The 23,919-nt window shown below is 41.8% G+C and overlaps 1 protein-coding gene, 1 long non-coding RNA gene and 1 pseudogene across 2 annotated transcripts; 1 reads left to right on the forward strand and 2 right to left on the reverse strand.

Annotated features, from left to right (window-relative positions):
- Positions 1 to 622: 622 nt before the first annotated feature.
- LOC147516949 (tropinone synthase pseudogene) lies at positions 623 to 1,776 on the reverse strand (annotated as a pseudogene).
- A 3,414-nt stretch (positions 1,777 to 5,190) lies between these two features.
- LOC147516950 (uncharacterized) lies at positions 5,191 to 5,714 on the forward strand. The gene is made up of 2 exons (XR_015213772.1): positions 5,191 to 5,308; positions 5,395 to 5,714. It is a non-coding gene; the product is annotated as an uncharacterized LOC147516950 (long non-coding RNA).
- A 12,925-nt stretch (positions 5,715 to 18,639) lies between these two features.
- LOC147516951 (patatin-like protein 8) lies at positions 18,640 to 22,194 on the reverse strand. The gene is made up of 5 exons (XM_086589410.1): positions 22,058 to 22,194; positions 21,671 to 21,852; positions 21,334 to 21,472; positions 19,838 to 20,117; positions 18,640 to 18,928 (listed from the first exon to the last, which is right to left on the reverse strand). Exons 2-4 carry the CDS (start codon positions 21,700 to 21,702, stop codon positions 20,049 to 20,051), a joined length of 240 nt encoding a protein of 79 aa, XP_086445536.1. The 5' UTR covers positions 21,703 to 21,852; positions 22,058 to 22,194; the 3' UTR covers positions 18,640 to 18,928; positions 19,838 to 20,048.
- Positions 22,195 to 23,919: the final 1,725 nt, after the last annotated feature.

The raw sequence follows: 23,919 nt of genomic DNA on the forward strand, positions 1-23,919 counted from the left end.
GCAATGAAAAAGAAGACAAAATGCCTAGGCTAACAAAGTTGACACATCTAAGTTAAAGCTCTAAATTCTCAATGACAATAAGAATAGAGTTCTCCATCGAAAGCACTATAGAATAGAAACCAACAAACTGAAATAATTGAACCATAAGAATAAAAGTATAATATTGAAACTTCAATTCAACAAAAAAAAGGTTCAATCTTGATAATGAGACATTCAATTTACAATTTCAACACAAATTAAATAACTTTGGTTTAATTTCTGAAATTTGTTGATGGAAAATTTTATTTTTAACAAATTGGAATTTACGAAGCATTTCAACAAACATAAATCTTGCATCGAGATAGGTGGCGTAACGTTTTATTTCTAAAAAGCCGATGGTTTTTCCGACAACATATATTCACCAAATTTAAGAAGAAAGCCATCTGTTTCTAAAAAAAAAATACAAGTCAAAAAAAATAGATTCTCGCATTCAAAACCCAAAGGGGAGTTGTTTTTCAGTTGGTGCGAGGTGAAGAGAGATCAATATAGATGACAAGAGAGGCCAGATAGTTGGGAGCACAACGGCAGTTGCCATCGTGAGTTAAAGTAGTCATGTAGAGAATAGTCCTCCTTGATTGTCCAATTATAACTTGAACCAACCAAATGCATGCTAATATCGGCTTGAATGGAGACGGGGTGTAATTAGGACATTAAGAGGTGTTACTTTGAGATTAGTTATTCATGCACTCTTAGTCATGTCGACAAATGCATCCAATGGTGTTTCGAAATCAAAGCCTTGTAGCAAATGTGCTAATGCCAAGTGCACCATAAGTAGCACAAGCGAGATTCCTAGGCAGGATCGTCTACCAGACCCACAAGGAATGAGTTCAAAATGTTGGCCCCTAACGTCGACATTTGCTTGATCAGTGAGAAACATTTCTGGTTGAAACTCACTAGGATTGCACCATATGCATGGGTCTCGTTGAATATTCCATATATTTGTTATCAAACGCGTCCCTGCTGGGGTGTGGTAGCTAGCGATGGTGCAGTCCTTAATGGACTCATGTGGTGTGGATAGTGGAGCAGCTGGGTAGAGAAGCAATGTTTCCTTGACAATTGCTTGGAGGTACACAAGTTTCACTATATCTGATTCATCTACTTGTGTATCTTTTCCAACATGAGTGTCAATTTCAGCTTGGGCCTTCTTCAAAATATGCCGGTTGTGCAGTAGTAATGAGAGGGTCATGTCAAGGTGACCATTGTGGTATCCGTCCTAGGGCGGTCAATGGTCCGGTTCTTAGTGTTGTAAGAACTAAGACTATTTAATTTTGCAGTTCGATTTTGGTTTCGTTCTTAAAATTGTGAAACTTTACCATAACCACTGGTTTCTAGCGGGTATTTCCGGTTCCGGGTTTTAAGAAATTCACTATTTACACACATTTTTTATTGGTCTTATTAAAAAAATGTGTACTAAAAACACAAAAATACCGCATGAACGAGTCGGTTTTCAACTATTGATATAAGTAATTATGTCATTCAATAATAAAATTAGTAAAACCATATATTTAAAGTTGTAAGTTATATTTTTATATTATTTATAACATTAAATACTAGAAAAATACATATTACACTAATAAATATAATTTAGTAATATATAAATGAACGTTTTGAGTTTTTATATATTTTATTTAGATATTTTTTATGTTAAAAGTACGATACATCCGGTTATGGTCCGGTTCTTTTGTTTAAAAAACCATTCGGTTCCAGTTCTATATGGTTCGGTTTTTTAGTACCCATTTTTCAATAGTTTCTAAAATTAGGAACCGTAACCATGATTTTTTCTATAGTTTCGGTTCCGATTTTGGTTAAACGGGTACCCATTGACACCCTTAATCCGTCCCACCCAACAACATAGTCTGCATAAACTCTAAGAAATGTAGGCAGATTATTTAGAGATTACGACCCAAGAACATAGCCCAATAATAATTTCGCCATAAGTCCAAAACCAGACAGATGTCATCACACTCATCATTTTTTTACTTATAATTTCGGCTCAATGACACATTTTTGTTAATAATTTTTGCTCAAAGACAAGCTGGGCTGACACCACCATATGAAAATTTAAATTTAAATTTACATATGAAAATTTAAATTTACATAGTATTTTACATATTAAAATTTAAATGTACATAGCGACGTACGTCAGCCCGTGTTTTTGGACTTAAGGCAAAATTAAAATTCAAGTGGACTTAGGGCAATTTTTTTTTGAAAATTGAGCTCTCAATTGAACACATATTGTTCATACCTATTTTGGGTATGGACAATCAATATTCATACATCAACATAATGTATGATCAGTAAGAACACCTATTGAAATATAAACAATGATTGTTTAGACATCAATATGAGCTATAAACAATCATTGTTCATACATTAATATATTGTATAAAGTATGTTCACCTATTTTGATATGAACAATCATTAATTATTGTTCATATATCAACATAAAGTATGAATACTCATTATTCATAGCAAAACGACAAAAAAAAATCGAAAAATATTTATTTCAAATTCGGACTATTTGTCTTTATCGATTATTTTCACTCGAAAATAGTCTTTGAGAGCGATTTAAAAAAAAAAAAAAAAAACAACCAATTGTGATAATTATTTTCACTTTCAAATAGGACTTGGGACCAATTTCTTCTCGTGGTGTTTGCTTAACGTTGTTCAAGACTGAAAGTCCACACTCTACACTTATTATTGACAACAACAATGAAAAGACGCTACCGACCCAATGACTTAATTCAGTTGATTGGTGTGCATCCTTAGCTTAGAAGGTTACGAGTTCTAGTCTTTTCTTTGTCCATTAGTGCGGAGATTTACAAACTCTTAAGAACATCATCAACGCGTTTTTTAATTTCGTTGTGACACATCATCATTTTAGGAAGCAAAAATTTCTAAAACGGCGGTTGAAACAATGCGGGTTGGTTAAATTTTGTTAAAAATTTAAACGGGTCAAGTTGTCCCGGCCCCACTCCAAATTATTTTGAAACGGGAGTAGTTGTCCCGTGCACTCTATTAGCCCATTTTATTTGAAAACGCTAAACAATGTTCCAAAGAATATTTGCCCCCCAAAGAACTCACCAACATAACTCAAAATCCAAACCTTCAATCACCCAATAAAATTCGATTTTCAACCAAATTTGTTTTGTTTTTGCAATGGATCAACGCCGCCGAAATGGGGCGTTAAGAAGACTATTATATCGCGGCTCGGGAGTTCAAATCCTCCGAAAAATGAGAGTGAACTCGCATCGAAAAATGATTTCAATTTTCCACGAGATTGAGTATTGTTGATCATCCGACATTGGATCCCGATCCGACATGCATGTTTCGTGTTTATATAACACCGACGGAGAGTAAGTATGAGTTTATGAACGTTGTTCAATTGATTTTGATTTAAAATCGTGTTTAAAATTTAACGATATACTAACTGTTTGATTAAATGCCTCAACGATAGAAAAAATGAGTTCGACGAGATGGAGATGCAATGCCGAAAGTATTAAAGACTTCGGAGTCATCTAGTGGAAAGAGGGGAGGAAATGGAGCACGAAGAGCTCGAATTTTGGGAACACCTTTTGGTCCATTGATATGGTGTAATGAAAGATTCGGACCGATCGACGCCAATCGATATTTTGCATTGGAACGAACGTGGTGGTGACACCATGCACACTTTTCACCTTCCATGTGGTGAGATTGGTATCACACCACTTGACTTTACAATGCTAACGGGTTTAAAGTGTGGGCTAGAAGAAGCCATTTTGTTTGATTCAAGTATCGTAGATAATTTTGAAAGGTTGAAGACTCTACCGCCGTTGTTTTTGATGTTAAAGGTAGACTTGTTTCGAGAATATGGATGGCGATACATTTTGAACCCATTACATCGAGAGAAAAATTCATGCACCGATTGAGTATTGAATATTGTTTAGAACATGAAGTTGACGCCCTATATTTGGACCCAAACTCTGCGGAGGAGGATGAGTTTATCAGGATTTTTTTGTTATATTTTTTGGGCCAAGTTGGTTTTACAACAGGAAAATCTGGGGTTCAGGCTAGTTGGTTAACGTCTTTGGTAGACCTTGATAGCTTGGAAGATTTTGATTGGGGAGGTGCTTTCATGGCACATTTATATACAGGGCTTGATTTGTTTGTATAAACAAATCAAATGGGGAAGCAATGCAACGGAATTACTTGGATACTACAGGTAATTCAATAGGATTTAACTTTTAAGATATAAGCTTTTATTTTGTTAGTTAAAATTATATAATTTAAATTAATTAGATACACTTTCATTTGATTATTTCAGTACTGGTGGTATGAGTATTTGGCTTGCTTAAACCCTATACTGAAAGAGGATTGGGATAAGGACTTATGGCCTCGCCCTCAGGGATGGGCTGTTTTTGGTCATGCTAGATTAAAAGATGAGGTCCATAATGATCTTCAAGCTGCTATGATCCAAATAGAGACGAAAAGTATGAAATCTATTGTTTGGAGTCCGTGGCAAGGTTCTCAATTTGAGAATATGCATATCTGTCAGCATAGTACTCTAATGTCGTTAAAAAGATTCATATTGCAAGCCCCTGATATACGTGCTTGGTTCCTTGGAGATAGGGTGACTATGCAAACCATTGGATATACATATATTCCTGCTCCCCCACCCACAGATATGCGTGCCATGGATGTTTTAGAGAATTTGATTGAACGGTATCGCGTTGAGAGTGCGTGGCCGTGTTTTACAGATTATGTTGATGTGAACTCCAGTCTTGATTATGAGACTTATTGGCGGAAAGTTTCTAGGGAAGCCTATCTCAAGGGTCCATCAGTATAGAGGTGCAAACATGGATGTCGCAACTAGTCGAGTTTTAGGCGCAGACGTCCAATTCCCGAACCCGCAAGTTCCACAAGAACATCCGGAGTATATCATGGTTATACACCCCACCTAGTGATCCATATGACCCATGGTCATACCGTTGTTAGTTCTCGGGGAATGGAGACCACATTTCACTTGAGCGTCGGTGCTTGTGCGATCTACAACAGTTTAATGAGGTATATTTATATTTCATTATGTTAATTTAAACACACTATGTATATTTAACTTATATACAATATTGACACAATGCAGAAACGGATGAAAGGCGGATCAATCGTGGGCTTCGAGCTAGTTTAATTGAGCACACTCAACAAAGATTATGGCTATTTAGACGAAGAACGAAAGCAAAGAGCAAACGCTGAGCGTAGGATGGCTGAGATGACAAACGAATTGGAAGCCTTGGTAATTTTATTATATGTTTTACATTTTCATTTTTTTTTAATATATATTCAATTTTATATTTTAATTGCATTGTGTTGATGTTTCAGAGAATTGCTACTGATATCATGCAACAAAACAGTGCTCCTAATAAGAGAGGGCGAAAACGGAGAGGGAGTGGCCAGAGCAGTCAGGGCAGTGCTCCATAGTGTTATATTGCACTATTTTGTAATAATTTAGTTATGTCATTGTTTTTGTTGTTGGTTGTTGGTTGTTGTTATTTTTTAGGGTTTGAACAGGTTTTTGAGAATCTTAACAGGTTTATGTATATGAATTATGTTGATTAAACAAAGGAGGCTATGTCCAATTTTTTTTATGCATTAAATTAATTATTACATTACGTTAATTTAAATTCAAGACATTACGTTAATTATTACTTAGAATCTATACATGCTTTTTATTATGTAGACAAAGAAATTCTCATGTGAACAATCAAGCCCATGTGAACGTGACTAATAAGCCCATGGGCCTCAATTTATTATTCTTCCAATCAATTTATATCCGTTGGCATTATTCCCAAGGGGGGATCAATTTATATCCGTTGGCATTTATTCCCAACGGATATATTTCTATCCATTGGGCCTTTGCATATATATTCAAAGTCATTTTCATTCCTCACTTCACTTCATTTTCATTCTCTAATCTTTCTCAACTTCAACTACCAATATGGGCGGATCAAATATTGTCCACATTTCTACACTTGAGATTTGTCAGTGGTGTAAGGAAGTTGGTCATTACGCTACTTCATGTCCATACATTAACATCAAATGCCCAAACCCTGAATGCAACGGCATGATGATAGTGGTCATAACTATCAATGATGATGGAACATTGGAAGACAAACTTCTAAAGTGTGATGTTGATGATTGTCCCTCAAATATCAACATCTATCATTCAAAAAAGGTTGACATACCTGTATGTCATTTTTGCAAGGAAGCAGTAGATTTCTGCCCTAGGTGTGGCTTGTGCGATCAATGCAATCCTTCAATGTAATATTTGTATTTTGTTTAATTCCCTAGTGTATTGTCTTTAATTGTTTTGCATGTGTTTTTAAGTCCGTAGAATTTTATAAGATGTTTTGTATTTTTATTTCAAATTAAGTTGTAATGTTTTTCATTTCTAGTTGAGTTGATTTGTTTTAATTTCAACTTATAAACAAACACATTTTTCAAGAAAATATACTTTCATTAAAACAAAATACAATTTTATTTAAAGAAAAACATACACGTAAACAATAAAAATAGATTACAACATAAAATTTAAATAAATTAGTACGCTAAAACATAATCTAATACCACCCAAATACATGTTCAGCCCAACGGTACAAAAAAGCGACCACGGTACAATTTTTGCAAATCTTCTCAAATCGTTCAGGCCCAACGGTACAAAAGCCCAACGGTATAATTTTTGTAAATCTTCTAAAATCGTTCAGGCCCAACAGTGCAAAAGCCCAAAGGTACAAAATCGAACTGCTTGAATTTTTTAATAAAAAAACAAAAAAAATTTGACGGACTAAAGTAGTCCCGTCCCCACTTGGGGATGGTCAAGTTTTCCCATGCACACCATTTCTATTTTCTTAACCAATTTGACTCCAGTTTTGACAATTCTTATAATAGAAACGATAATTTGACAACGCGTTGGTGATTAAAATTGCTATAAACATTGTCAACTGTCACATTGAAAATCAAAAATAACAACGCGTTGATGATGCTCTAAAGAAAAGACAAAACATACTTGTCATAGAAATATCGAACTAGGACTTCACTAATTGTATGGTTCATTTCAACTTTATTTCAACGTTTTGATTCCTCATTCAAGAAAGAGGAACATCACTATTTTCAGCGACTGATTATTCAAAGTTTTGCTGCTGCACCTTCATCTTCATTTTCTACAAACTAATTATTTATAAATATTCAATGGTATAATGGTATGACTGGATTGACTGCCGAAGTGCCTAACAAAAATGGGAAGTGTGCCAAAAGCCATAAGAAAAGAGTATTTAGATAACGTTGGTTTTCATTGTAATATATACGGATACATATCTCTATGTAAATCAATAATTATGACTTTTGACACATCAATAGATCCAAATAGTTAGTCAAATAAGTGAGTCCATCTAGCATCATTGGTAATTTTACGCATTTATTATATTTCACCAAATTTCTTCCAACTTTTGATTTGATTGACCGGATGCTCTAATCGTTATCTTATATAACGTGTGTTATGCTTGGAATTTCCATTGTATAGTAGGTTATAGGTGACCCCTGCACAGCTCTTAATAAAGTTTTGCTAATTTACATTCCACGATGTCAATAACGCCGGTGATTTTGAAGATAAAATCAAATTAAAGCATCAATGCTAATCACACATGTTTGAATATGGTAGGTGTTTTCCAAATCGTGCACCGGGCCGGCGATATTCCAACATGATGTTTTGAAGTTCTCTTGATGAACACTTGACATTTCATTGTAAATAATTCTCAAAGATAGTAAGATATGAAAATAGGATTAAGAATAGTCAAACATTAATCCAATGAAGAACAATGCACCCAACTTCAACACGAGTCGAGATCTCTAGTAGGAGATTTCATGGATCCCTTTGTACCCTCCATAATTAATCCATTGAGGAAATGGAAATGCTTCCCAGCAGACCACCACCCAAAAAGATAAAACATTGACTTAGTGATTTCTAGAACCGTCGCTAGCTTGTCATTCTTGTTTCCAACTCCTGTTGTGCTAACATATCATTTTCCGGCCATCATCATTGCAGGGGGTTTTCTGAGTATCCCACGATCCCCTACTGGACCGTGTGATGCAGGGAGGATAGGTGTGATTAGAATGAGAAAAGGATGATGATGGAACTTGGGTTGAACCAATATACAGCTGCCTACGTATCTCCTATAACTTAGAAGAATCAAACCAAATGCGCGTAGTTCATGATGATCACCACCGTTTGTGAGTTCCCTTACTTCCCTCTTGGGACTCTGCTTTCTATTAAGAGTCACTCTATTAGGAAGTCCGAATCTTGGTGCGAGTTCCCTCCTTGATTGTGATAACCCTTCTCTAAATAGAAAGTTATCCCTAAGGGGCAATTCTCACGATATGCCTCCTTGATTCTTTCCTTATCATTGAGGACGGCCTTCTCATGTTTCCTAGCGGCTTGGAGAACACTCTTACTTGGAGGCGGTTCGTCACATGACATTAAGGTCACGTGATGAGCACGAGGTTGCTTACACCATACCTGATCCGGTAGTCCTCATCTCGTAATGAGGATACGTAGCATTGAGGTATTTCCTCACCACGTGTCACCCGGACAGTAGCGGGAAATCCCCCTACAATCATGACCACTAAATTGAATATTAAGGTCTTCAAACCATTTCTTCATCTCTACTATTGTTGTGACCTATCCCTTCTCCTCCTCTACTATTCTATTTATAATCCCCCTCCTCCCTCCTGGGCCCTCCATCTGTCCACTCATCTTACGGTCTCTGGAGTGCCATGTGTTAAGTTCCCGTACGGCGTTAGGGTTTCGCCCTTCCTCCTTCTAGGCACGTGTCTAGATGGTTCCATTCCATGTCAGCTAGCCTTCCGAGCCGCGGCTCTCCACTATCGGTCCTCGGTTCTCGGCCTCCATATTTGGCTTCCATGCCCGCCGTCTTAAGTAGCCTGTCCGTCATCCCACACCCCGTCCTCTTCCCGGCTCCCTTACCCGACAGACCCTCGGCCCTCATGAATTGGGTCGCTACAATGCCCCCTCTTGAGTTCGCGAACCTCTCGAATGTTCGTGGACCCGAGAACTCAAATCACCTGCCTTTTTCCGTAACCTGGCGCCGCGCTTTTCTATTATTGGCCGCCCGTGTTCCCAGCCCCTTGGTTTTTTGTGTCGCCTCGTTTCTTGCCCCTCCACATGTCACCTTTCCTCTGGTTCAACTGACGGCTTCTTGATTTTCGATCCTATTTCTTTCCCCTTTTACCCCCTCCACGCTTCAACTTCTACTTACCCCTTCTTTCCTTCTCATTCCTTTCTCACCCTTCTACTTCTTCCTTACCAGTCGCAATTTTCAAACCTTCCACTTTCCTTCCCCGCTACTATCGCCCCTGTTTACAGTCAACTCCATCCTTCTTCTAACTTTCCTCCTACTCCTCCATTCTACACACCTTGCCCGCTCGAACGTTTGCCTCTGCTGCTGGATTGGTGCACCAGGTTGGTACTCTTCTCTCTTTAATTTTCGTGATTTCTTTTAAGAACCGCTCATATTCCCTAGCTTTCCTCCCATGTCGGATTCCCAATCCGACGGTCCGACTTCATGGTCGTGATCGCGGAGGAGTCTTCTCCTCCGCCGATCCCACCGCTGCCCCTCCACCACCGGGCGGCCTTTCAAGCTTCCACCGCCTCCCCACGCCCCGTCGACCTAATTTGGAAGCGATTAGGGTTGGCTATGGCATCCCGGACGACATCCTCCTCGAAAGCACGCGTGCCCGGCGTGGACTCACTTCCCTCATCTAGTCCCCCTGCCGGATGCCTCGTGGTCACAAATCGGCCAAATTGTATCCGGCTTGCGATCGCCAATCGCCTCGACTAGATGTCGGCGTATGCAACCACTTCAACATTCTCCCTTGCCGGTATCGGCAATTTTGGCGTATCATGTATGCCGCGAACTATTATAACCTCCACCACAAGCCCCGAATAGTCCTCCTCACGACATAATTTCTCACTATTACATACGCAAAAGTACCAAAGATGTGAGCGTTGGGTACCATTCTTTTCGCGTGTCCGCCTCGGCAAACAAATCCTTCATTCTCAAACTCACCACCTCGGACAAAACTTGGCATCACTACCCCCTGTATGTTTCGATAATTTCGTGTCCCGGGAGGTTCCACCTGGTGACTCTCAACCATCTCACCTTCCTCGCCTCGTGGTGAGTTAAACTTTTCGCCTTTTTTCTTATGTTGACTCATACTGCGGACTCACTCATTGTCTCTATTTCTCTCCCCGTGCGGGTTGGAAGTCCGACTCCAAAGTCCCGATTTTTACGTCGGCCCCAAGTCTGCAATCTTTTGAGCAAATCCGCACTTTGGGCTCTTCTCCGCTTGAAGTCCTCGCATAGATCCCTCTCATGGAACCCTTTACCGATGACCCCTCTTTGCACACCTTGGGCAAATATTCAGCCCCCTTTATCGCCCTCCTCCGCCCCAAAGAACGAAAGCCTCGCCTTCTCCATCCTCAATATCCGCCTCCCATCCGTCCCAACGTAACCCCACCGGCCAAGCGGCTTCACTCAGAAACCACCAAGTCTCGGGCCGCTCGCTCTAGAGGAGATAGTCGAAAAGTCCACCGCGACATCTTTCTTCTCAGCCTCACCAATATACATCTCCTTCTTTCCGTTCCCTTTACCGACCGGGGCGATCAATATATTCCCCAATTCCCCCCCCCCGACTCATCACCTCCCCTATGGACGCCTCCAAGATCAAGCCGCTTGACAAATACTTCGGACGATGACGGATCAAGTCCCTCCTTCCCCCTTGTCCCGCCTGCTGTTCCCCGCCTGCCCACGGATCCCTCATCTGAAGAGCCCCCCCACAAGCGCCGCAGGTCTTCTCCTTCTACAAGCCATTCTGCGGCTCCTCCGTCTTCTCCCCATCCGCAGCCGCCCAAAAGAAACCGCCGCTCTCTCCCCTGGTCTGCGATTCCCAAACTTTCCGCCCCTACTTCAAGGTCTTGCGCGCCGCCGGTCAATGTAGAGGATTCTGCTCTAGAAAACCCTGCTGTGGCCTCAGCAATGTTCTACGGCTCCCATCTTCCTCGTGACTTGGCTTTCTGGCCGACTCGACCTTCCTTCGAAGATCGCACCTCTTTGTATGCGGCTGGAGAAGGTCTGCCTCTTTGCCCACTTTGCACTTTCTATATTGACCCTTATTCTCGACCGCTTTCTTCCCTTGCTAGGTGAGCCCGACATGGCCTATATGATCCGCGGCCTCTTCTCTTCCCCGAGTTCCCCGTGGAATCCTTGGAGAAGGAGGTCGGCGCCCCGATGGACTAAGGGGCCACCTGTGGGAGCCTCAGCCGAGTTGTCGGCAGCGGACATGGCCAAACTCCGAAGCCGAGGATGAACCGAGGACCGGCCGGCTTCCCACCAGGCCTTCATGGACGGAGTGAACGACCGCCCTAAACAAACAACGGGAGGCCCTTGCCCTCCAAAGATAAGGAAAATACTGGCCTCTCTCGCCGCACACACTCAGAGACATGGAGCACCGCGGGTAAGCTTCAAGGCCTGCCGACAAACGGCCAAAAGCTCTTGCCGAGGAACATCGCGTTTTACTCAAAAGGGGCCGACTCCTTCCCGAAAAGCCCCTTCTCCCATGCCGCCGGAAGATCCATCCACCGCTGTACCCATTGCCGCAGAAGAGCCGCTTGTTTCGGTCGGGCGTTGCCCTCCCTCAATCCATTTGCTGCACGCTCTCTGCTTTTGGAGGCCTCCTCCCCCCCCCCCCTCGAGTGCTCTTGACCAAGCTCCCTTGTCAAGATCTGTGCAGAATTTAGACTAGCCCCACATTGGGGTCTGCGCTATTGTATTAGCTATTTTGTAACTTACTCTTCCAACTAAGTGTGCCACTAATCTTATTTGTTCTCTCCCTTTCATTCGTATGTTGGTGTGATTAGAAACTGTTTCACTCGTCCCCGACATGTATAATCTCTTAGCTTTAATTGTTGCTTTGTCCGCATGTCTTTGCTCGTCATTTCTTGCCTCTATTTCTTCTCATTTCGCCTTTATCTACGCTGGGGCCTTCTCTCTTCTTGCCCCCATGTGTGATCCCCGCCTCTTTCGGCAGGGAATTCCTCTTTTCCCTTTGGAGTCACTTTCGTTGACTCTAGGTTCCATCGGGGCAGCTCGACCTGCCGTGGGCCCGATTCGAACCATTCAACCGCTGAAGGCTCATCCCTCCGCAGCCTCTTTTTGGAGTGGCTTCGCCTACCGTTGGGCTTCTCTCTTTGCCCCCGGTGCAGCGTATGCCTTTCTTCCGCGGACGGCTCTCCCCGACCCGCGGCTCTATCTTGAGGTGGACCTCTCGTCCTCGGGCGTCTCTTGCCCTCACTTGTGTTTAGCCCGACCGGTTTATGTAAAATGGTGAAATTTACTCTCAAAAGTGCCATTGTATTATATATTTACAAATAGCTCCAGTGTACCATTCGACTTTCATTACATTCAAACATGAAACTTTTTAGCATTCTCACATTCCATGGCTTTTCTAGCACCTTTCCTTCCGGCCGTTTTAACTTGTAAGTACCGGCTCTCCTCCCACCGACCATCGTGATATATAGGCCCCTCCCGCCTCGCCCGAAGCTTTCCATCATTCTCTCTCTTGGTACTCTGGCCACCCGCCGCAAAGACGCATCCCCTACCCCGAATCGCTTCGCCGGCTTGACTCTCTTGTTATAACGCCTCTGCAGGCCGCGGTGGTACTCTCTAGTCCGATTCGCCTTCGCCTCTTCTTTCTTCCGCTAAGGTCATGTCCACCGCCAAGATGCCCTCGTTCAAACCCGCCTCCACCGCCCTTTGTCCTCGCTCGTGGCATTTACCATTTCCGTGGGAATCACGGCCTCTACCCCGTAAGCCAAAGGCGGAGGGAGTTTCCCTGTGATGTCCGGCGTGGTCCTCAGATGCCCATAGAACATGACTAAGTTCATCCGCCCCACACTCCTTTCTTATCCTCTAGCTTCCTTTTTGAGATTGTTCATAATGGCCTTGTTGGAAGACTCGCTGCCCATTGCCTTCCTCGATTGTATGGGGCCGAACCCCCGCTTCACCTTTGTATGCTTGCAAGAACGCCTTCACCTTGACCGGTGAACTGGGTTCCATTGTTCCTTATGATAATATATGGCAACCCAAATCTACAGATGATATTCTCCCACACCTAACTTGATCACGTGGAGTTTCCTTGACTGTTGCGGCCACCGCCTCAATCCATTTGGTAAAATAATCTGTGGCCGCCAACATGAATCTCCTTTTGCCCGTAGCCACGGGCAGCGGGCCAACTATGTCCATTGCCCACATTCGCGAAAGGCCACGGACTTGACACCGCGGTAACGGTTCGTTCACCGGTGCAAAGATCATCCGGCGAAACTTCGCACACTTCGCATCGCTTTAGCATAGTCCACGGCGTCCCTTTTTCATGCGCCAAAAGTAGCCTTGCCTTGTCGATATCAATTTGCGGTGTCATTTCCGCCTGGCCGAAAGTGACTCCCCGCTCCTCCCTCATGCAACTCCGCTAACACTTCTAGGGCTAATCTCGCCCGACACTTTAACAAAGGCCCACCGAAATTCCTTCGATATAGCTCCCCTCTATGAGCACGCGATCTCCGGGCGCCCGCTCCAGCCTCCTTTCTCCCCTTTATCTTCCACCACGCCCCCGACAAAAACTCTTGATGGGTACGATCCATCCCCTTCTTCCTCCTCGGCCTATATTTCGCCATCTTTCCTCCCCTCCTCCTGCTAGGCTTCTCCAATCGCTTTACTCTTTATCACCCTCTCTTCCGATTCAGGGATTGCGGCCGCCCACGCTATGGCGTCGGCATGTCCGTTTTCACCGCTGACCAAGTGTATGAACTTAACCTTCGCGAAACCCGCAGCCCTCTTTTTGCAGCACTTCCAAATATTTTGCCATGCGCACCCGCTACCACAAACCTCCGCTTTGCCCGACATACCACCAGATTTGAGTCGAATACACCGCCAATTCCTTCACCTACCTCTTACGCCATTCTCATGCCCGCTATCACTGCCTTTCATTACTTCGCTTCGTTATTTGATGCCGCGAACCCAAGCTTCATGGTTAATTCTATTCTCGTTGTTTTCCGGGGCGTGACCAACACCGCCTTTATCCTAATCGCATTGTGCGTAGCCCGCCCGTCTGGCGGGCGAAGACTTCCACCCATTCCTTCGATCCTGGGGTCCAACCAATCCTGTTCCATGCTCCTTTCCGGCTCCATGACCATCTCGTTTCCCCAAGTGGGGTCCTCCTCACTGAAACTTCTGCTAAGAATCTGCACCACCGCTGCGCTTTTCTCGGCTGTTCTAATCGATCATCAGATCTCGTAAGAACTCAACATTATCGCCCATTTCAGCATCCTTCCCGACTTCTCCGGCTTTCAACGCTTTTTTTCGACAAAAATTGGTCACCACCACTACTGAGTCGCCTCAAAATACGGTTTCAACTTCGTGAGAACACCAATGCCAAGGCATATTTCTATTCCGCTATATCCGGTCTCGCTTCCAAAGAAGTTGTTTTTACTTTGAAGTACACCGACTTTTCCAATTTACCCACAATTCTGACTAGTACCGAAGCAATGCGTACTCCGCGACCCCCAAATATAAGTACAACTTCTCTCCCCTGTTTCGTCGCGACAAAGATGGGGGCCTTGCCTAAATAACCCTTTAACTCTTTGAACGCCCTCTCGCGACTCCGTGGTCCATTCAAAATCCCGCGTATTCCTCGGCAACCCGTACAACGGCCTACACTTATCCGGCGACTTCGAGATGAATCTATTCAAAGCCGCGACTCTTCCCCGCAAGTCTCGCACCTCCTTGACATCCCGGGAGGCGACATCTCCACTGGGGCCCTTTATCCGCTTTCGGGTTGGCTTCTATTCCCGGTGAGTAACTATGTATCCCGGGAACTTCCCCGTGAGTGGCCGAACGCATATTTTCTGGATTAAGTTTTAAATTGTACAACCGCGGTATCCTAAATGTCTCTTTCAAACCCTCTAGATGCTCTTTCCTCCGACATGCTCTTCTCCACCATGTCGCCTATGTAAATCTCAATCCCTTTCGAATCTTGCTTTCAACATTTTCTCCCCAGCCGCTGAAATGTGGCCCGGCGCTTCTTCAATCCAAACGGCATTCTTGTGTAATAAGACGCCCCACCTTCCACCACGGCGGCTGTCTTTTCCCTCGACCGCCCATACATGGCCACCGTTATATCCCATTGACGCGGCCCATGAAAGAAAACACTTTAAACCCCGCCGTTCTATCCACCAGCTCGTCTACTCTCGGCATGGGGTAGCTATCTTTGGGACACTCTGAATTCCGTCCGCGGAAAGTCGATGCACATCCGCACCTTGCCATTCTTCTTAGGTACCGCTACCACATTTGACAACCCGGTCGGTAAAGGACACCTCTCATTATTATACCCGCCCCTTTCAACCTCGCGACCTCTTCAATCGAATTCATGCATACTCGGTCTAATCCCTCGTGATCTTCACGCCTTTACTAGTTTCATTCCCCTCATATGTAACTTATGACATGCGAACTCCGGGTCCAATCCGGTGACTTCCTCGATCATCCAGCAAATACATCTTGGTTAGCGGATAAGAATCGTTACTAATTTGCTCTTTCCACTCCTCGCACAAACCGGACCCCACCGATGTGAACTTCTCTTCACCGTTTCTCCCCAAGTTTACTACCTCTATCTCATCCAAGGTCTTCGCTCCTTCTACTAGCTCCGCCGATCCTTCCCCCGACGGGCAATCAGAATTGCTATGCTCGCCTTTTTCCCCGGACCGCGAGGTCTCTTCCCCCCCAATTCGGATCAATCTCTTCACCGTACTCAGGTGGCTATTCTTTTGCCGACACCGATCTCCATGGACCTCATTATACCCGGTAGGGGTAGGGGAACCGAATCACTTGGTAGTAAGTGGAGGGAACCGCTTTCATCTCGTGGAATCCATCTCCTCCCCAAGATGGCGCTTGTATCGCGAAATCGGCATCCACCACCTTAAACCTTGAAAACACCGTAACAGGTCCCGCAGTCACTGGGAGCAAGAGCTCCCCCAGGGGTTCCGTCATGCTCCCGTTGAACCCAAACAAATTTGTTGGCGAGGGTCTCAGCTGCTTCCTTTCTATGTTCATTTCTTCCATTGCTCCTCGAAATAGTAAATCCACAAAGATCGCCGCGAATCCACCAACACCCTCTTTTTACTATGTAATTTCCCTATAGTCACCGCGTGACCACCAACGCGTCCTCATGCGGGGAGTCGATGGCTCGGAGGTCCGCGTCGGTGAACGTGATGCTCTTCATTCCTTTTGCGACCCCGTAATCCGTCCGCAACTGCCCTGCTGTCTCATGTACTTGTTGTATGCTTGCCGCTCGCCTTATCCTGTCGCGGTGTGCATTGTGGCTCAATATCTCTCCACTGAAGATCACGTTGATCGTTCCTAGTATCCTCCCCTGGGTAGGCGCCTGCTCCCCTTTTTCCCCTTCCGCTACAAACTCCTTCAATAATCCCTTTGCTATCATCCTCTGAATTAACCACCTTAACGCATAGCAGCCGTCCGTCTCGTGATTGTGTATTTGATGATAAGCACAATAAGGTCTGCCTTGTACCTCCACTGGCTTGGTTCGCGGACCCTCATACCCCTGCAAATTCTGAATCAACGGCAGTATTTCACTCAACGGCTTATTCAGTGGCACTTGCTCTTCCTCGCGATAAGGCTTTTTGTCTCGACCCTCCCTCCTAGCCTCTTTTCATGCCCCTCTCGGCGATGAGTACTTTCGATACCCGCTGCCCCCTTTGTCAGAGGGTTCATATTGCCGACGCCCCTCCGCTTTGTCCAACGATAACACCGCCTTTCCCGGCCTTCTCACCTCCTTCTGCATGGTGTCCTCATACCTGATGTACTTTTCCACCCTCGGATACAAGTCCCAGTAGTGTTGCTATCTCATTCTTTGCTACCGATTCATGTACCTGGTTCCCGGCGAACCCTCTCTCGAAAGCTATCACCGCAGTCCTTTCATCTAGATTTTCCACTTTCAAAGTCTCCGCTTTGAATCTACACAAGAAATCTCATCGATTCAGCGGATCTGCCTTTACGTTGAACAAGGTCACGATGTCCACCACACGCTTCTTTTGATGTATGAAGTGATCAATGAACGCCTCTCCAACTCCCCAAAGTTCTCAATACTCTTAGAAGGTAACCTGTAATACCAATCGGATGCTCCCCTTTTGCCGGGAACATCATACATCTTAGTCCGTCATACCGCGGCTGGCTCCCGCCACAACGGCGGCATCATCTCATCGAAATGATGAATGTGGTCCGCTGGGTCTCCCCGCTCCATCATACCTCTCAAACCTTGGCTGGTTGAACCTCTTCGCACTTCGACTTCCATACCAAATCGCGCGATTGGGTTGCGATTCAACCCCCGCCACCACCGACTTGCCGTTACCTCCTCCCTCCCCCGGTACGTCCAAGCTAGCCTTCGATCGATGGCTATCATTTCCCTCGACTTGTTCCTTAGTGAGCCCCACCCCGCGCTTGTTCTTCCGCATCCGTTCCCCTTTCCTCCTCTTTTCCCCGCTCTAGACACCTCCCTTTCCGACTCTCTATTGTTTCTCTCTCCCTTCTTAACCCCTCATTTTCCTCCCTTAACCTCGATATTTCCTCATGCAACAACCTTGTTTCCTCCGCTCCAGACATTATTGTCTCTTCCCTATCCCGCTTGTCACAGCCCGATTTTCTAAACAATTAAAATAAATGAATATTTGAAATATAAATATCTCAAACATCACTATATTCAATTGTCTAAAAACTCAGGCTATGACGGGGTGGATACTACACATGCCAAAACCTAAAACCCACATCATAAAGAATCTTAACAACAAAATCATCTCCAAAACTTCTCTTTATTACTTTATAACAAGTCTATCTTCTGTCCCAATAAAACATCAATATAAAATTCTAAGAATAACAGATTCCAAACATCGTATTCTCATGTCATATAAAAATGTAACCTACGTTATTACATCCTTCCAAAAGATCAGACCTAATAAACTAAACTCCCAGACTGCTCCAGGCGAGAATCCCAATCACACCACTACACCATAACAGGCTATTTGCAACGGCAAAAGCGTTATGAATAATTTTCGCCAACGCTTTTAAGCGTTACAAATATGGCGTGAGGTAAAGTGTTGGAAATTTTGCAACGGTTAATAAAGCGTTGCAAATATAAATTCCCAACGCTTTTTAAAGCGTTGCAATAATGATTTGCAACACTTTGTATAACTATTTTGTACACAAATTTAAAATATTTGCAACGCTTTTAAAGCGTTGGTAATTTATAAAATATTACCAACGGTTCTTAACCGTTGCAAAGTTGTTAGTTAATTTAAAAAAAATTAATTTAAAAGTCGTTTTGTAACGGTTATGAACCGTTGCTGATGGGTTGCTGATGAAAAAAAAATAATTTCTCATATTTTGTAGCGACCAGCTACACCTACAAAAAGATGCCCCATCTTACACCATATACATAAATCATAAATTCTTATTTAAGCTAAATTTATCCTGTACACAATACATTTTCATACTATTTTACAAAGAAACCATAATATATATGGGAAAAAAAACTGATAAAATACAAAACTAATCCAACCATATACATTCACAACTTTGAGCGATTTTCTAAACCTCACAAACTTATTGTTGGACTCTCACCATAAAAAAAGTTCCGTACTATGATCCTAAATAAAAGATAACAGCTTGCGTTGTTGAAAACCCTACGCCCATTTACTTTCACAAATGCTCCAAAAGAGATCCTAGCATTAAGATAAAATAGTCAACCAAGAAAAGATCATGAAGCGGATAATAAGGGGATTAAAACCAATTTAAAAGCTAAATACTGATAATCTAATAGTTCTGAACTTCTAGAATAGCTGACTAGGTATAACTCTGTTCTTCCTGAACTTAATATGAAGTTAAGTATGCCTATTTTAACTGCAAGTTGCAACATTAAGAACCAGGTTTGTGTATTTTGGGACTAGTAGTTTGTAAACAAGCTACACGGACATTAAATTAAGTTCTCCTAACGTTTTTACCTGATTCAATGGTGGCATGGTGCACATAAAAAGACATACAAGTTTCACTTTTACAGGGACAAAACTGAAGGCTATATAGGAAAATCTTCGAAGTGTATGTTCATGACCCCATAGTCCAAAAGGACCTGGGTCGCCTTTGACTCATTTTTGAAGACTAAAAACTACAGAATAAGGAAAAGTTTCTTAAAATATTCAAAGGTTACTATCATCACACATTCCATGTTAGCTCTTATTCCGGACTACGGACAAGTTGGGGCAGTAGAATCACTCTCCTATTGCTTAAATTCTGAAATGGTGCTTTCTAATTGACTCACATACCCTCAAACTTCCTACAAATGCCTGTCGGTAAGCCAACTACAGAGGGTGTCACAAGTCTCAACCTTCCCCACTCCTAGACACATTCACATGCTATCTTAAATACAACTATTTGTTCTTTTGTGTTAAAATCCAGAATAGGAAATGATATATGACAAGAAGTGTTTCGAATGTGTATGTGAGGGGCTTTTAACTTTTAGGTGGAATATGTTCAAAGACATGTCTTGTTCAAATATTCACATATAGGGCTATAATAAATAAAAAAAAAACAGAGATAATTCATAGGTTAAGATTGAGTTGCTTTCTAGTTTATACCTGTTTATTTTAGATGGATTTTGAGGTTGCTTGCTTGAATGCCACAGTGGGAGCAATTCTACAGCTCCTTCTCTCATGGTCCAAAGACTAGTTCTCCAAAGAAACCAGTCCGGTTTCTCAAAATTTGTCGTTTCACCGAGCTTCTTCCCTCCAAAAAGAATCGACTCAACATTTTTTTTGCTTCAACATCTCCTCTGCAACTCCAATCAGTTTATTCAATTGCTAGGACTTGGGTCAAATCCACATTTACCCCACATTGATATAAATTTGATCCATTTGCCTATATGACAATACATTATATCAATATGGCCTTTAAAGAATTGTAAATGCAGTAAACTACAAGTATTAACTTAACAATGTGATGAATAATTGATATGTTATAAGATCATGGCAAAAGTTATAGTGAGATTCAATAAGAAAAACAATGGGGACATTTCAAAATGAATTATTGGAAGGACACCAACTTTTCTTTAAGGATATCGGGCATAATCAATCTGTTTGGGCCCTTCCAATGGGCTTAAAATGCAACCCCATGTTTCAAACTTTGCACCAAGTAGTACGAGAATAGTAGAATAGAGAGTATTCAAGGACATTGACAACCAAGATTTGGTACCCAAAATGTCCACTAATGAAGGCCAAGAGGTAGCTAAAATTAAACGTAACCGCAAGAGGGGCCAGGGTGTCACTATTCACTACCACTCCATATCTGCCATTTTCAGATAACCTTGAAGACCCAGTAGAAATGTGTTTCCGCTTATTGTGGGGATCCACCTGCTTCAGAACAACACATACCCAGACACCCATCCTTTTTAGCTTTTTGTTTGGTAGTTGGTTAAGTTTTCACCACAGCAATGTTATTTTCTACCAATTCTTGTTATTAAGATAATTTTACATACATTTGACCACGTCACCTAATCACTAGAACAACTCAACATGACAACTTTCTGAAACAAAACATACTCAGTAGAAGGAAGTGAAGTATTCTGGACCATATATGGAGACTGGGCTAACAACAAACACAGGAACACTAACCAAAGCACAATTTCTAGCCTCGACCTTGAAAACAAACTTAGATAGTTGCATCACATGCAACAACCAACGAAGAAGAAATGGATATTGTAAATTGCAGAAAAAATAAGCAGCATTTAAGACTCCATTGCTGAACAGGACCACTCCTAACTTATTAGCTGTTCCTATTTAAGGCAAAATGCTCAAGTACTTTGTACAAAACGGCCTATATCAGCACCATTTAATTCCTTTGTAAAAATTCCTGGAAACAAATCAAATCAATGGTGAAAAGTATGCCAATGAAAATGACAATTGCAGAACCAAGCTGGCACTAGTTTACATTACATCAACGCCTTTTATTTAGGTAACAAGATTAAGCAAACGGAACTAAAAACCAAGCATGTGTGTGAATCAAGTCAATCAACAGTTGCTTTCATATTTGGTTGAATTACAATGCGGGCATTACGATAACCTAATTTTAGGTGTACCTGGATCCAGACGTAACTACCACTTTGACTCTGCCCAAACGCCATAGCAACAGCATGGTCAACCAAATCAGCAGCCCCATCACCAAAACCACAGTTAATATTTGAGATAACTATTGGAGCAGAATATGAACTTGATAGCCTAACAACAAAATTCAGTGATTTTATCGGAATTTATTAACAAATATTACTAGATCTTGAACATATACCAATAAACATATAAATACTTTCATTGTTGAAGCCATTTTCGCGGGTGCAATCCTGCAAATTAAAGCAAGCTGAGACGATTAGCTTTAAAATTGCGAACGTGCTATTCCAAAACATGTTAATGGGGCAGAACTGCCGGTTACCTTGCTGTGGCTGTTGCGGCATGAATTAGACCACTAATTTGTACCCCATCCATCAATAGTGCCATAACCATCAACTATGAGACCAGTAACATCGCCTAAATGCAAGCCATTGGCTTGAATCAATCCCGTCCCCACTTTTCGTATCTTGAGGAGATAATATAGTTCCAAGTATCTACAAAAAAGAAGACGTAGTCAATCACCAATCAAGAGAAGTCTTTCTAACTTGAGCCATAAAACTCTACTGTATCGAAAGTATCGACATGGACATTATTAGGATGATCTTTTGGAATTGCTACTGTTTTGGCCATGTTTATGTTAGCATTTTTACTTTCGGTTCTCAAAAACAGAATCGAAAAATGTCTTTGATTTTTCAGCACTGAATATTTATCCTTGAAAGTTTGCATGGGCCATTGAACGTAATGGGATTAACCAAAAATCTCCTTTCTCGGGAATAATCATGTTAGCACTTTCGCAAATTCTAATTACATGTAACATCCCATGCCTTCAAAAATGCCCGGTAATCAAAGATGGAAGTCGAATCATTAAATTATATATTAGGAAGAAAGCTAGCATACGGAAGAGAAGTAAAACAATTTACTTGAGAATAATCAATGTAGCCACCCCCAACAGCTCCATAGTCTAAAACATTGATCTCTTTAACAAAACTACAAGAAAGAACAATAACATTTGAGCAGGATAGAGTGACAAGTATCAAGGCAAGTATACCCTGTGCAGAACAAAAGAATAGTTTTAGGATTCACCAAAGTAGAGACAAAATGAAAATAAATAAAAAGAAAATGAAAAAAGGAGAGACAAAAAAAAAGATAGTTAATTGAGGCATATTGAAGAAACCCATTCGAGAAAGAGAATCGAGCTACTCACCATAACATATGGTGGAAATGTGGAATGATCCTTGTATGACAAACTTAGAAACTTTTCTTTTATAGGTACCTTAAGGCACTTAATTTCAGCGTAAAATGTTGCACGACTCTAGAAAAATGTAGAATCGGTTTATTTTGTTATCATTTCGACCAAATAGTATACTTGACTTCCGATTGAGATTTTAATTTTTAATGAATAGAACCCAACAACAATTGTAGGGTACATATTCAACTCGTTGATTTATACATACTTTGAGACCTGTAAGTGTACTTCTCATCATTTCGAAAATCAAGGGAAATATATTACTTATTAGAGAAAGCAAGATGGATAGAAGCTCTTCAAGAGCATGAATTATATTAAAAGCCACCCTTAGAAATATAAGCAAACAATGAAGGATAGAGGTTTCCACGCATTGAAACAGTTACCATAAAGAGTGGGAATTTACTCAATTTAGATCCATCAAGAGTGGGAAAGCAAGAACCTGATTATGCAGATCTTTATCGGACAAGAGTTTTTACTTGACTCGTCCACACTACAAGGCATTGACACTACATATCAGTTGAGAAATTACCGATAATATATACAAGATAAAACTTACTATAACAAAGTCGAACACTATAATCTTTGTTTTAAGAAAAGATATAAAACTAAAACATGTGGGCAATAGATAAATTAAATTACTAGTCAATCCGCCGTCTAGAACTAGGGGCTTGGTCTTGTGTAATTTCTCAAAATTTGAATAAGACTAAAAAGAGATCTGTATATATGTGGTTAAGAAAAGTCCAATTAACATTCGATACCTTTTGTCCTTTAAGAGATGAATGATGGCTACGACTTGAAGGAGAAACAACTTGTCTTTAAGCGATTGTGAGAAATCGATGGTCTTGGGGCATTAGTAGTAGTAGTACCGGTGTAGATGGGCGGAGGAATCTGGTGGAGAATACCAAGAAGAAGAAGATGGCCCAGAATTTCTTGTTGCTCTTGAGAACCCCTGCAAAATAATAATAACAACAATCTTTCAAATTTGAAAATAAATTTAACAAATCATCAAAAAAAAGGAAAGAATACCATGATACATAAGAACTGCAAAATATCACTTGATACATAAGAACTTCCATAAAATAGGAAAGTCAATAGCCAACTGAAAATTCTCCGCCCTCTCACGCCATGAATTCTTATATAAAAGAAATTCACAAGCGTGGAGAACACATCAGCAAATGCTTCTTACTGCATGTAAGTATTCTACTACCAAATGAGATCCCTCTTACAGCCAAAGACACCTTAAGAGTAAGCCAAGTATCAGAATTTCTTATAAAAACAAATGGAGATAGGCGTGCGTTTTAAGAAAGAGATGTGT

Source organism: Coptis chinensis, chromosome 2 (assembly GCF_015680905.1).
Source record: "Coptis chinensis isolate HL-2020 chromosome 2, ASM1568090v1, whole genome shotgun sequence".
Classification (NCBI taxonomy): Eukaryota; Viridiplantae; Streptophyta; class Magnoliopsida; order Ranunculales; family Ranunculaceae; genus Coptis; species Coptis chinensis.

Bases quoted from the DNA above. Each gene is read 5' to 3' on its own strand.
- LOC147516951 (XM_086589410.1), bottom strand. From the start codon at position 21,702: ATGCCGCAACAGCCACAGCAAGGTAACCGGCA. The intron at 21,473-21,670 runs GTTCTGCCCCAT...TTTTGTTGTTAG, and splicing joins CCACAGCAAGGTAACCGGCA to GCTATCAAGTTCATATTCTG. The intron at 20,118-21,333 runs GTACACCTAAAA...ATTGTCATATAG, and splicing joins GTAGTTACGTCTGGATCCAG to GCAAATGGATCAAATTTATA.